Genomic DNA, 15,950 nt, shown 5'->3' on the forward strand with positions numbered 1-15,950 from the left:
CGCAAAGGAAAAAATTGAAAAAAAATCTAACCAACATAACCTATCACATTGTAGTTTTCTAGTTTGTATTGTACCTAATTTATGTATTATATTTGATTTATTCTTAAAGTTAATAGATTACTCAGAAATGACTTCAACATCTAAAGGAGGGTTTCAACCAGTAAGTATAAATCTGAAAGGATATTATCTTACGTCCTATAAGGTGTATTACATTTCTGGCCATTGCTGTCGGGTAATGACATAAATTTCTCAGGAACAAGAACTATTTAAAATATATTACAGTATTTAAAATAATGGTAAGGTATTATTTTATTTAATGAAAAGTAGGTTTAAAATATGTCACTTATTTTAATATTTTCTATTAGTCTACCCATGTGGAAAGTAGAAAATCACTATGTATAAGGGATCAATTATTTTGTACTTGCCCCACATCTCAAAGTGTTAGCCTATTTCTGGTTCTGGCTCTAGTCTGAAACATAAATGAAGACATGTCTTCAAGAGCTTCAGATATCTCACATTTTAAATGTCAACTTAATGTGTACAAAATTCTTGTGAGGACAGTTAAATATTCCTAAATAGCAAATTATTGGTGTTCTGCTTATATCACTTACATTACAAATGATTGCAGTATATTAAGTGGCCACCAACACAATCAGATGATGACTATCAAATGATATGGAATCATCGATATTCATGACCATCCACATGACTAAATACAAAATGTTGGACCAAAAAACATAATAGATATTTCAAAGAAAAATATGGTTTGGCTAGTTTTCAATCTTAGAAATTAATGTATAAATATTATTATAATTTACAAACTATAATATAATTATTACAAAAAAATAACATTTAGCCTACTTACCCTGTGTATTTTTAAGGGTAAATGTGACTGCTTGTGATACAAAGAAGACACGAATGTCAGTTCTTGTCGCCATATAAGTCAATAACGAAACACATGATTTTAATTTTGAATTTATTTCCAAACATGTTTTTACTTTGAATAAAATTAGAACGATGATGTCGAACTGAGTTATGTTTTTGGCTTTAAAAATGTTAATATAAAGAAGCTATAGTTTTATATGTAAAGAAATGTATTTGTTTCAGATTACATGAAATAGTATAACTAAACTTTATTTATTGACTGTTTGAGTAACGTAGTAGTACGAGTTGTTTTAGGCAATCTGAAATGTTATTTCTGCAGGTACTGATGCAGAAATAACCTATATTTCTTAATTAAAATGCCTTAGTTTGTTTCATTTCAACTAATAGTACATGATTATCGTTATAGGCTATTGATAATACCAAATTTAGAATTTTCTAAAAGAATCTGCTCAAGTGCTTTTCATACAATCTCGTGTTTGTTCTAACTTTTCTTGTAGCTAAACACTAATAGATTTCCACCTTTAACTCTAGTTTTTATCTCCTCACCACAAACAGGAAACGGTAATTCTAAGCAATATATGGGTCAACCTCGATTTTTCTAATATTACAATATAATGTTCCAATAGTCAATTAGAAAAGGAAATGAGTAGAATTTCTTGCCGGAAAGCAGTTATAGGGAGCAGGCAACCGCCAGACGGTCATATATTGCTTAGAGTTACCTATTAGTGATCAGGGGCACTGACGTGATCTGGGCTTCAAATTGGAACTGGAACTACTCGAGTTAATTTTTTTCTAAAAGAGCAAGCAGCGCGAAGCGCTGCGCAGCGGGCAGGCATCGTACGTGATCCTTTTTTTTATTAAAAATTTCTGATAAATTGTTATTACATATTACAATATAATGTAGGTAATGTATGTAAAAACAATTTTAAACACATAATTACATGCTGGAAAGCAAAGTAAACCAATATAATCCGCCCAATACAAAATCTCCGTAAAAATCTGGTAAAGGAATCTGTGTCATTCCTTTGGCCTGAATCAATTCAGTATAGACGAAGATCACGCACGATGCTTGCCCGCTGCGCAGCGCTTCGCGCTGCTTGCTCTTTTAGAAAAAAAAAAATTAACTCGAGTAGTTCCAAATTTGAAGCCCAGATCACGTCAGTGCCCCTGATCACTAATAGGTAATTCTCGCGGTTGCCTGCTCCCTATAACTGCTTTCCAGCAAGAAATTTTAGTCATTTCCTTTTCTAATTGACTATTGGAACATTATATTGTAATATGAGTTGCCTGCTCCCTATAACTGCTTTCCGGCAAGAAATTCTACTCATTTCCTTTTCTAATTGACTATTGGAACATTATATTGTAATATGAGAAAAATCGAGGTTGACCCATATATTGCTTAGAATTACCCAGGAAACTTTGTTTTTTGGGGAACTAGCTCCTTCTCTTGCAGCCATTTAACCCTTATCGAGCCACAAATAAATAACCAAAACTACACCTAAGAGCCATACACCTTAAAAATAAAAAATTCCCACATACCAAAACCAATTTTTTAAAATAACTCTTATAACATAAGAGGTACGAAAAACGACAAAATATTTTGTTTAACTCTTTATTGTTAATTTACAGCCAAAAAATGGTAAAATCATAATTTCACTGAAAAAATTTAATTTTGACATTCTATGTGTTCATATATAGTTAAGCACAATATTTGTAATATTTTACAAAAAAACAAGCCATATGGTAATTTTTATTTAGAGAAAATATAAAGAATATAGTAAAAATTTATATAAACAAATTAAATAAAAGCAATGAAACTACACAAAATTTCAATTTTCCAAGTATAAAATAAAGAACACACTACATTTTACAATATTATAACATGAGAAAACTTATAAATGATACTTATTGAAAATGACCTACATATATGTGATCCTGAGGCGTAGGTTTGTTCTGTGTGATACAGTTCAAAACACAGGTCAGGATGCAAGGCAGGCTTCGACGCGCACAATAAAGCCCTACATCACGATAATACATAAACTACAGAGTACATTGATTAAAAATATTGATTAACATCAAAATTGAAAAGATAAATACGCGGATCGAAAATAGAAGGGCGAATAAACATCTACCTCACGGAAGGCTACAGGCAGACTGAGCGCACGTCAGTAGACGTCGTTGGCTCTGCGGGAGACTATGAACATCTGGCCGACCGCCATTTTTTCGCTCGATCAAGAGCTGTGACCTTCAAAATAGACACAAACGGTTGTCCCTTGTTTAACAGTTTTTACTAATTTTGTTGCCCAGAAATGCTTTTAAATAATATATTTAAAAAAAATTTATTTTGCGTCAGTGGACGTTGTTGACTTTTACCGCTAGTTTAGGCATGACGTCTAGTAACGTCATTGGTTCGGAAAGGGTTAAAACATTCTTCATTGTTTATAAAAACATTTTGAGTCCATATTTGCATATTCAAGGCCGTTGTTCTAATCATGTCACTAGCCTTCTGCTACATGAAGGAAATAACAGCTGGTAATGACATCGTGTCTAAATAAAGAAAGCTGGCAATGGTTATTTATGAATGAATATCTATAGGTAAAATGTCGTATTCGATAGTATCTTATATTTAAAATTGATAATCATCATTCAATTGTGTTGGTGGCCGCTTATTATACTTTAGCCTTAAAAATTGGGCAACGTATCATATGTTGAACCGGTTTTTGTATTTTATAGTTAGTAGGCTATAATGATCACTATGCTTAAATCCTTTTATCTTTCTCTATAATAACTTCTGTTTGCTGATTGATAAATATTTAGGTAGCTGCAATATAATAAATGGCTACTACAACAATCGAATCCATCGATACTCATGATTTCATTATGAGTAACAAATCTTCGATTTAACTACTGAAACCAAATCACGTTATGGGTATTACAAATTACATTTTATTTTGGATGTTTTAATATCTTAACTCTTAGCACGCCGTAGACGGAATAATCCGCGATGTTGTTTGGTCTTATAACGCCAAAGACGAAATAATCCGCCGATCGATAACAATATATTTTATTACTGTTTTTGAAGTTTATAAGCTCAATATATAAGCCACAATACTAATTAATGTACTGGCTTGACCAAATAATCCAGTTGCAGCTGTCAGCTGGTCGCAGTAGGTAAACAATAAATTGTTTTGTTGCTAGCAGCTGTTCTCCCACTCCCGTCTGTACGCCAATGACGATACTATCCGCCATTACCGACAATCAGTGGAGCACGCATTGTGCCTTTGGGAAGTGTTTTTGCATTGTCATTCCTTATACAAACAGTTTTAAAAAGTTATTGTTACCATGTTTTAGGTGTTATAATCAAGTTTTTATTGTTTCTTTACTATTTTGTAATTATGGCTGCAAGTCATGTCCCAAAACCCCATGCTTCATCCCGATTTGTGTTTTGAAGTTTACCATACAACTGCCTAAATCTATTATCAGAACTTATAAACTAATCAAGATCAGCATATTACACTTTATTTGTTTTCTTATCCTTGTACATAGTTTTCATATTTTTCATCACATGTATTTGATTATACTCTGTAACCTGAATTTGATTTTGATTAAAATATTCCATTATTATGAAAAAATGTGATTATTTTAATGCAAGTATTACATTATTGTAAAATTTATTTTTTTTGAGTGACTATTAGTTATTAGGAACATGAATAAAAAAATAGCGGTACTTTGGGATTATACCGACCACACCAGTATGAAGAACACAAAAATAGAAATTTATAGAAACAAACATGATGATAGAACGAAAAAACAACTCTTCAATTACAAAATTACAAACTTACAAGCATTTCCAGGTATTGTGATCGGTATTGTTGTCGCTGTTATCTTATCTTTCTCGAGAATCCTGATTACGGCAGGCCGCGCGGCATCACGTGATTTGCACGGTACATCATTGCCTTTCCATTACAATTCAATTTATATTTCTGATTAGCCCCTCTAGAATTTGATATTTTACTGATAGGTACTATCTCGAGGGATGTTTTTCTTTCGTCGACATCAGCGCGGGGCAGCACCGAAGGTGCTGCCGAAGCCCGCGCTGATGGCCGGAGGCACTCGCATTTTGGGTGGCGGAATGTGATCAAGAATAAAAACAAGTTTTGAGTGTTTTTTTAATAAAAAGTTTAGTTTGGTAAATGTTTGTTTTTGTTGAATTTTTGTGTTTGGAGAAATGTAGAGGTAAAACACGGAAGTACAACAAAGCGATGCACCAGCTGAACGGGCGGCGAGACTCTGCAATCACGTTATCTACTAGACGCTCGACTTTGACCTCTGTCTGAGGATGGGGAGGTGTTTGCGATAAGACAATTCCTGTTTTATATTGACGAAATATTGTTCTACGCTAATCTAGTAATCAGTAGAAACGAAATGTGAAATAACGATTCATGTCTGGGTGTGGTCGGTATAATCCCAAAGTACCAAAATAGCTGTAAGGAATTTTCTTTTTTTTCACCTTAAATGAGCGTAATCTAAAAACATACTAAATTTATATCGGCGTTCACAGGGTTAAAAATTAATAATTTAGTGATAAACAAAAGACTATCTAAGCTGTGTATATTTATAAAATGTAAAAAAAAACAGTGTTAACGTTTCTTCTTCTTTTATGGAGCGGACTACTGCCATGTACTTAAGCCTCAAGGGCCTTTTGCGCACCCCAGAAGCGCACTATGAGGCCTACCAGTCTATGATTTCAGCAATTCCTCAACCGCCGACAACAATCTATAAGGTCCTTGTCCAAACTACCAAAGATGTCATACCGCTCCCTTGCTATTGAAGGACAATCAAAGAGCAAGTGTTCGGCAGTTTCATCCTGCTCAACACACATTCTACATAGCAGTTAAAATTTAGGGCTGGAGTATATTAAGCAGCCACCAGCACAATTTAATCATGATTATTGAACCATCAATGGGCTATCCATGAGTATAGAAACCTCGATATTCATTAGTATCGAATTTTAAATATTTATGAGTAACCAACCCTCAATATTCATCAACTAGGCTATCTAAAATTACTGAAAACAAAATGTTGAACCAAATTAATAGGTATTCCAAATAACAATATAGTTCTGCTGCTTTTAAATCTTAAAAATTAATATATTAATGATAAATAAAAAAACTATCAATGCTATCTATATTTATAAAATGTTAAAAACAAAATGTGTAGGCTTACATTTGAAGATTCTTGGAGCAATCTAAATATTTTCATTTAATACCAACAGTAAATTACTACACATTTTCCAATATTTATTTTATTTTTGTGAGGCCTTTCAGAATCAAAGATTCCATCGTCAAAATGTTCACTTTTGTTATGTTCCCTGACGATGAAATCTTCATTATGAAAGGCCTTGCAAAAATAAAATTAATATTGGAAAATGTGTAGTAATTTACTAGGTATTAAAAATGTAACATTTAGTTCTTACTTTTTACTATTTTTACCCGGATAAACCTGTCTGACCCTTTGTGACAGAGAACACATGTACATCACCATTGTACTTGCTGCTATTAGTCAAATACCAAACACATAGTTTTACTTTGAATTAATTTGGAACAATAATGTTGAACTGAATTTCGTTTTAGGCTTTTAAAATAATTGTATTATAGTGGAGCTATACTTTTATATGTAAAAGAAATGTATTTGTTTCAGATTATATAAAACAACTATACTTTATCTAAACTATGTTTGTTCAGCATTGTACTTACGATTACTTTAGCCAATTTGAAATTGTATTTCTGCAGGTACTGATGCCGTCAAAACTACATAGTGTACATTAATTAAAGACATTAGTTTGTTTGGTTCCAATTAAAACAGTACAATTTTGATAGTAATACCAAATTTAGAATTTGTGGGCGTTTATTATACTGCAGCCGTACAGGTAAATTTGAAATTAACGGCCGGAGTGGCAAAATATGAGTATTATCCTATTATTATCATCCTCCTAAACAAAATAATCTATGGTTTCATGAGGTGGAAATGACAAGTGGAACTACTTTTCTCATGTGGAGTAATATTTCCTTGTTCTATGTCTGTGCAGGGTGTCACTTGATTTTGTTGTGACCGTCTTTCAATCTCATATTGGTTATTGCTTTGTGTCATCCTTAGATATGTACATTAATAAATTAAATGAGGGGGATTTCACCCAAATAAACAAAATTGTTGTTAATAGACCTAAGAATAAAAGTTGATATTGAACTGACTAGTGCCTGGGGTCATCAGCGTGGGCTGTGATCACTGGTGCTGCTACACGCTGATGATGATAAACAAAAAACATCCCTCTAGTCACTACCTATCACTAAAAGGACGACCATTTCTGCTAGATAGGAAACACAACTTGACAAAGCAAACAAATATTGTAAATTCACCCAACAATAACTTCTCACTATCGTGCAAGAAATGTAGTTTCAATTTTAATATTCTACAGCTTCATTATTAGTAATTTTCATCCTCTAAAACCTTTTATTGTTTTGTTCAGAAAGACAATTGGAATAGCTTAAAAACACAAATCTCGTTAATGGTGTGGATAAAAAGAAATTTGAAAATAATGCATAAACAGTTTTAACCAAACTTTCCACAAATGAATACATAATGTAAAAAACTACATTAGTTAAATAAACAAGCAGAACTAGTGTAACCATAACTTCCTAATTTTTTGTGTACTTACAATCCACCTGGTAACTTCCGATCACAGAAAAACATCCTGATTTAAAAACAATACATGATTACTTGACGAATTCCTACTCTCACTTAAAAAACATATGATAACCAATTAAAAAATAAATATATTAATTTCTTAATATTTGAACTTCTCACATTATTGGAGTTAATGCACTGCGGTAGTTGAATAATGGATGCCATTGTTATCCACAGGGCAGTGAAAGCTACACGAGACGGGCTACAGTATAATAAGCGGCCAACATGACAATTGAATCATTGAAATTCATGATTATCTAAAATTACTGTTCAAAACCAAAAATGTCGAACGAATAATACGTTATAGGTATTTCGAATTACAGTATAGTTCGTTTGTTTTTATATCTTAAAAAGTAATAATTTAATGATGAATTAAAAATTATTTAGGCTATGTATATTTATAAAATATAATAAACAAAACAGTGTTACATTTAATGACTTTTTACTATTTTGAAGGATAAACGTGTCTGACACATTGTTACATGTACATAACACAAGTACATCACCATTGTACTTGCAACCATTATTCAAACACCATACATATGATTTTACTTAGTTTTAATTGATTTTGAACAATAATGCCAAACTGAATTACATTATTGTTTGAAAGATTGTACTATAGTGAAGCTATATTTTTATATGTAAAATCAAATCTAGGTATTTAAGATTAAGTAAAATAATAATACTTTAGTTATATTTTTATATCTAAATGTGTGTAGCAACGTAGTACTTAGTACTACTCTATACGGTAAACATGTATGACAGCATTTAAAAAAGTGCTTGAATTGATCATCATCAATAATCATTATTTCTTTTCGATATATATATACTCTGCAAGATGATCGGCAATGCATTCGTTCTTGAGTCCTGTTTTTAATGATTTCTTTGTAGCTCTTCAGTTGGATTCTATTGTTTGAGTGTTTGTAGAAGTAGTGGCTTAACAAAGTTTTTGTGTGGTTTACAGTAAAATGGTAATATCCTTTTGTATTTAAACCAAAATAGGCTTTCCACAAATCTATGACTATCGTTGTTCCTGGTTTGACATGCTTAATGGAACCTACCACCTCTTCTTTCCCTTTTGGAAATGTCTATATTTGTGTTTATTTCCATAATGCCTATCACCCCCTCTACTAGTCTTCCAAAGTTATATTTTCTCTTTCTGATTATGTCATCAACTTCTACTACAACTCCTTCACCATGTAACATATCCATTTTCAAACTAGTCATGTAACCTTACAAAAAAAAATAAACCTCTCAACAAAACGGTAGCCAATCTGCAATGGTATTTCTGCATGTACTGATGCCATAAAAACTACACTCATTTATTAAAAATTCATAGTTGGTTTGTTCCAGCTAAAATAGTAAATGATTGTTAATATATTCATTAAACTAGATTTAGACCGTTAAAAAAGTCTTCTCAATTGCGTTTTATATAACATCACGTTTGTTTTGACTTTTCTTGCAATAATACACGGTTTGATTTCCACATTTAATTCTAGTTTTCATCTTTTCATTACAAACTGGATACTTTAAATTTAAAGTATCTTTTAAGATTGTAAGATCTTTGTGTACAAGATCATCCATTTTCTTGTAGCTATTTGAAACATCGTCTAATGTTTAATACATTTTGACACAAACCGCTCATGTTCATTGCCATTATAAATTTCTAATCGATAGTTGATACAATTGTCGTGGTGGTCTCTTATTATTCTGCAGTTTTGGAAGGTTCTTGGTGTTAATTTGTTCTGACCCCAGAACACTCAGATAAGCTAGTGAGCGCAAATAACACTGAATATTGTAGGTAGCAAGAAGTACGTAACCACAAAATGACATTTCATTTCACTTATTAAAAAGCATAATTATTAGTGATTTCCACTCCCTAAAACCATAACCATATATAAATTTTGTCCAGGAGGACGAGCAGAATACGTTAATAACGTTGAAATTATGGTTGGCAACTGTGGCCTTTAACTTTTCTGACATCAATGTTTATTTTAGCCACTTCATAATATCTTTTGTTTTTTTTTTTTCAAAATGAAAATACTTTAAAAAGAGGTTAAAAAAAGCAATAAAAACAGTCAAATTTTGGAAAGGCTGAAAAAAAGACTTGTAAAAGTAACTAGTAATGGAACGGCTGACAGTAATGTCTTGGTCATCAGCGTGGACTATGACAACATCTAAAATGCTTCACCGCAATGATGGCAAAGAACGAAAAACATCCTTTGAAATAGTACTAATCAGTAAAATAAAGAATTCGAAAAGGCTGATCACTAATGCTTGAAAGCTAAAATATTAACAACTTACCTAACCATATTATTACACATAACAGGACGATGGCCAACAATGGAAATGAAAAAATAATTTAAATTCCCATTACATAGTAAAAGAAAAGAACACAACGTCTTTTCTGACCATTTTGATACAGTAATAGTAATATACTTTGAAGTGCATTCAGAACACAAACTTCCATATTGAATATACAGTAAAACACCACTTACTAGTGAATAAACATCACTTCCACAAGAAAAAGAACAATGACTATTTCTCTAAATGACTGCTCTACCAAATCTAACCAGTCAGCAAAAGCAATTTGGAGATGTCCAAATAAGTTGCACAATAGTAAACAGAACTGAAATAACAAAGGAAAAGTACCGGAAAACCTTTAAATTATTTTCAAATAAGGAGATTGTTGACCTATTCTGTGAATGTTGAAAACCTTGTTATCCCATTCTCGTATGCTTACCCCTCCTTAGTTTGTTATCCTCTCCCAAGCAGAAACCCTGATTCTTCCCAGCCTCCTACATGAAACAGTGATTTATTCCATACTTCATTACAGAAGTATTATACATAAAATACAATTATACATAGATAGATTTATTAATTAAGATGTATTATAAAATTAAAACACTTTCATCATTTTTGTGCAATATATAGTTTGTGACCACCTAAAAATTATTCCTGGTAATGAAAGTATGCTATTTTAAGAAATTTTTAAAAGTGGTTTTAGATTATTTTAGGTAACACGACTAATTTAAACATTATCTGGCTGATTTGCAAGATACAAGCTTTATGGAAAGGCACATTTATTATATTTTCTTGTCAAAGTATACAGAACTGTATATTGAGCTGGAAAAGTATTAGCTTAATACTCATAAAAATATTCCTTGCAGAAACTAGTGATTTTTAGCAATTTGCAGAATTACCACACAATAAGAAAATATGAAACACCTATATGCCATAACATAGTGGCAGTGGAATACACTGTGGTACATAGAGACAGGATATTCCACCGTCAGTAGGGTTTTGATCTACTTTGTAATAAAGCCATATAGACCAACTTTGTATAGACATAGTCAGTGTCGAAATATTTAATCCACAGTAATTTTGAGTTGGGCTGGAAACTCAGGAGTTTAAATGGTTTTCATACTAATTTCAATAGTGTACCTTAGATAACGAACCATCTCTTGGATATATCCTTCTTTCAGACTTATCTTATTGGCTGTGAATCTTTTTTCCACCTATGCCTGTAGCCTCTTTATTAAACTGTTAAATGCATTTCAGGACTCTGATGTACACATAACATTTGAGGACCAACAGAAAATCAACAAATTTGCACGGCACAATGCAAAACTGGAAGATTACAAAGACGAGTTGAAACATAAGCAGGTAAATTTTAATCTAGTATAATATGTCTACCAAAAACACTTTTATTGTCATTTATTTAAGCACATTTAATTAACAATGTACACAAACAAATGTGAATTAGAATGACATCATATTGTAGCAGTAAAGATTCATGAAAAGGAGCCTCACAATGAATTTTACGTTGTCAATTGAAATATTAATCTTTTGAACTCTAAAGGACTTGCAGATGTTTCTTCCTTGGCTTGTACTTAATTATTGTAGTTTGTTGTTTTGGACTGCATTAACACATTTTCTTCCAGACTGATGAAGCAACTAGCAACTATCTTGTTGCCTCTGGCATTTTAAAAATCTTGTATTTGTTTGGTTTTTTTACTTTTTAATAGAACTTAGGAGCATCAACTTACTTTTAGAGATAACTTGTATGATAGATCATTAAATATCTTAGAAATTTCTGTCATATTAATAGTTATAGTCATGTTTATAGTTAATTGTTTTATTGTTATTAGATCAGTTGTTTATTTTTAATTGTATATACAGGGTGTTTGAAAAGTATGGGTACGGCTTAATATTTTAAAAACCATAGGAGATAACATCTATAAACTTTGCACAGTGTCATATGGCTATGTAAACTATTTTTCCTTGCTATTACCATGAAATGCCAACCATGGGGGGACGGCCCACAGAGGAAAACATGGAGATCTTAAATTGAAGCATGGGTCGAGTGATACCTCATTTGAAAGAGCTCACTTAGTAGAGTTGAATGCCGCAAACCGCATCTTAAAAGGTTTATCCAATCAGAAATGGCGGGTTGTTTTAGGTACACATTGTGAAGTACATTATGCGCTGCCATTTCTGACTGGATCGTCGTATTCTGATGCGGTTGGCGGCGTTTCACTCCACTAACCAATGTGTTTTCACTGACTTTTTTTAATTAGCAAATTATGTCATAAATTTATAACACAATAAATAAAACAGAATAAATACCAATGTTTTTTTAGTTTTATTTATTGTGTTATAAATTTATGACATAATTTGCTAATTAAAAAAAGTCAGTGAAAACACATTGGTTAGTAGAGTGAAACGCCGCCAACCGCATCAGAATACGACGATCCAGTCAGAAATGGCAGCGCATAATGTACTTCACAATGTGTACCTAAAACAACCCGCATTTCTGATTGGATAAACCTTTTAAGATGCGGTTTGCGGCATTCAACTCTACTAAGTGAGCTCTTTCAAATGAGGTATCACTCGACCCATGCTTCAATTTAAGATCTCCATGTTTTCCTCTGTGGGCCGTCCCCCCATGGTTGGCATGTCATGGTAATAGCAAGGAAAAATAGTTTACATAGCCATATGACACTGTGCAAAGTTTATAGATGTTATCTCCTATGGTTTTTAAAATATTAAGCCGTACCCATACTTTTCAAACACCCTGTATATTTAAAATAAGTCATAGTTTAGGTCAAATACAACAAACTGTAATTTTAATAATAATAACAATTTTATTATTATAAAAGCATCACAAATATTGTGGAATACAGATTAATCATAAAAACAAAACAAATGTAATTACACCTGGATTAAATTTATATTAACTTTAAAGTAATACTGTATTAGTATATTGGAGAAAACACCTACTTAAGTATTAATGTTAAAAAAAATCCATGTTGAAATAAGTTTGATTTTTTTCAGAATGAGTTAAAAAATCTTGAGGAAGCAGCAGATGAAATAGAATTGATCACAGATGAGAAGATACAATTTCTTATCGGAGAAATTTTTATGTTCCAAGATTCAGAAAATACTCAAGTTAGTATTAAATTAATGTTTGTCTATTTTATATGATAATTTAACATATATTACTTCTATGTTCAGATTAATGGTCCTGAACCATTCTTTATTTACTGTACTTTTCTGGGTGAACAAATCCAGCTGATTACTCATCTCACTTAGGTATATAAAACTGACTAGAATAATAATTTGCACAAAATAATAAGCAGGCCATATAGAGAAATGTTAAAAACTGTAAGCTTTCACAACTGACCCTGATGTGTTGAACATGGTCCTTTGAGTATGAGAATCAGTGAGATACAGAACTATGTCAATACAGTAGGTGCCTTCTTAAACCTGTAACTGGCAAAAACCCAATATCAGGCATTGTAATTGTGTTCTAGATTTCAGGTCTTTAATATTTCTGTTATTACTTCTTTAAAATGTGCTAGGCAGAAATAATACGGCATTCAGCATCCTTATATGAGGCGTTAAGCCAAAATACACAGTATAACTCGTTAGGTCAACCCACTATGAAATGTTGTCGGTCCTAGCACTGGACTACCTAGGCCTTCGAACACAGTACATTGAAGTCAACCATCCAATGAGCTCAACAGGGCAAAATTACTCAACCTGAAAATGAAAAAAATCCTGAATACAAAGTTAGAGCTTCTTCACTTGGCCTTAAGATACTGCCCCCCTCACGCCCTAGAAATGCTTCGCATTTGCATTCTTTACCGTTTTCTTTTATGATTGATACACAAATATTGAAATTCATGAATGAACTGAAATAAAGAAACTATGGTCATTTGAAAATGCACAGCAGGTTAAAGAACTCCTTTGGTATTTATTGTGCAACTTGTGACAAGCCAACAAAAACATTTTGGAAAAATATTTTTTATAATCTCACTGATATGGCTTTATTTCATGCTCATATTTTGTATAAAAATAATACTGACAAGACCTTGAGTGGACCTCATGTGCAGTATTGTTAGCAGCTTGATACATGAACAAAACACATGGCCTCTGCCAGTCCCCACTGGTGATCTTGCCCACTCTCTAGCAAAGTTTGCTTAATAAAAACAATATATTATGAGTAGTTTGGCTGGATGCAAATGTCAAGTAAAAATCTGCATACCTGGTGCTCAGGATGTAACAGTAGCCAGATACACATGGTGCTAAGAAGAAGCATGGTGTTGAACATGTACATCGAGTGTATTTATGTGTATATACTGTATATATTGAAATTATAAAACTTATGTAAATATATTTGTTATGGTTTAGTAACATTTATTTTGTACTATTATACACTGAAAGTGAAATTAATTTAAACAAATTAGTTACAGTACTGAATAATCAACAGTAAACTTATAGGTTTTACTTTTTTTGTTTTTTATATGTTGCGATTTTGACATCTATACTTATGTTTATTTTTTATTGTAACATAATATGTGAAAAGTTTTTAAACCTATTATTCTTTTTGTTTTACTCAAAATTAAATATCATACCTTTTGTGTAGTTTGTTTTTTCACATCACCAATCATTTGTAAAAATCCAAAACTTTAATGAACTTTTTTTAATTTTTACATTTACATTACCCCTGAACATGCCTCCGTGGGTCATTGCAGTTTTTCTCTTCTTACTGCTGATTTCTCTTTTCGTGTTGGTACTTCCTTTTTTCTTATCATTCTTCCTTCTTGTTCTAGTTTTGATTCACTCTTCCTAGCATAGTCAATGGGCTAAATCCTCCCGTCTAATCTTAATCTAACTTCAGACAAAGTCCACTCACTCACTTCCTTGCTTTTAGTCGACTGATGATAGGTTTATCCAAAGACAATCAAGTCCTTGACTTCTTAACATAACTTATCTGAATCCATAGCCAAATGGAAAGTTTATCTATACTGCCTTGTACCCTCGGTGGCAGTTCAATGTATTAAATTAGTATGTAATAGTTCACCAATATAAATGTGTTATTGTGGTTAATTATTTTTTATATTTTCCCACAGAAATGTTTAGAGGAAGCAAAGCAACAAATTCAAAAGGAAATTGAAGAAATAGAAGAAAAATGCTCTAAACTGAAGGAAGTGATGTCTGACCTAAAGACACAACTGTATGGAAAGTTTGGGAGCCATATAAATTTGGAAGCGGATGAAGAGTAAAAAACTAATTCATCACAGAATCACTGTTCTCTTCTGTTCAATAACGATAATTATTATTTAAAAGCTTTTTACACTGTTAATAAATACTAATATTTAAAACTATTTTTGTATCAACATTATTTTTTCAATACGTTACTTTAATCCTAGATCTGAAATTCAGAAAAGACTATTAGCAGAACCATTTTTTGTGCTCTACAAGCTATATTTCAAATATAAATTGACTGATAAATTTGAGGATTGTGTGGAAAGTATTAGATATTTTGATATTACTAAAAAACTAGCTTCCCTTTGCAACAGATTATTCTCCTTTAAAGTACACGATGCACTTGTTCAAACAATATTTCCTACTTCAAGAAACAAGTTAAAAAGTCTGCCACTAGCTCTCTTTGCACTCAGTTTAACCCCTTCAACTGTTTAAAACCTAGTTCCTTTGATCAAGGATTTCAGTTTTAAGAACAGTCAGAAGTTGGTGGTCATGGTTTTACAAGTTTTGTGTAACTTCAAAACACCGCTCCTTTTGATCTTCAGTGAGCAATTTGGGGACAAACTTCACAACCACTTGTGCTGTTACTCCTGAATCTGATAACAGTAATTGTCGTAGATAAGGAGTAATCCTCAAATATTGGATACTTACCGGAAAACTCTCTCTCTCTATATATATATATATATATTTCAATGTTTATTGAAATTAAATAAGGCTATTGCCATTTGTACAAATTTAATGTAAATAAAAGTCATTTGACAGGTATT

The 15,950-nt window shown here is 31.9% G+C and overlaps 1 protein-coding gene across 2 annotated transcripts; it reads left to right on the forward strand.

Moving 5' to 3' along the window:
* On the forward strand, positions 1 to 15,302 carry LOC124354147 (probable prefoldin subunit 4). 2 transcript variants are annotated; one of them, XM_046804396.1, is made up of 4 exons: positions 1 to 160; positions 11,191 to 11,295; positions 12,967 to 13,080; positions 15,048 to 15,302. In XM_046804396.1, exons 1-4 carry the CDS (start codon positions 128 to 130, stop codon positions 15,198 to 15,200), a joined length of 405 nt encoding a protein of 134 aa, XP_046660352.1. In that variant the 5' UTR covers positions 1 to 127; the 3' UTR covers positions 15,201 to 15,302. The 2 variants fall into 2 exon arrangements, with proteins under 2 accessions (XP_046660352.1, XP_046660353.1); XM_046804397.1 differs by having other exon boundaries at positions 159 to 296.
* The last annotated feature ends 648 nt before the right edge of the window (positions 15,303 to 15,950 follow it).

The sequence above is a fragment of the Homalodisca vitripennis genome, chromosome 2 (assembly GCF_021130785.1).
Source record: "Homalodisca vitripennis isolate AUS2020 chromosome 2, UT_GWSS_2.1, whole genome shotgun sequence".
Classification (NCBI taxonomy): Eukaryota; Metazoa; Arthropoda; class Insecta; order Hemiptera; family Cicadellidae; genus Homalodisca; species Homalodisca vitripennis.

What these genes read in the sequence shown, in the direction of transcription:
- LOC124354147 (XM_046804396.1), top strand. Translation starts at nt 128, where the DNA reads ATGACTTCAACATCTAAAGGAGGGTTTCAACCA. An exon ending in CTAAAGGAGGGTTTCAACCA is followed by an intron (nt 161 to 11,190) that starts GTAAGTATAAAT and finishes AATGCATTTCAG; the next exon opens with GACTCTGATGTACACATAAC. An exon ending in ACGAGTTGAAACATAAGCAG is followed by an intron (nt 11,296 to 12,966) that starts GTAAATTTTAAT and finishes GATTTTTTTCAG; the next exon opens with AATGAGTTAAAAAATCTTGA.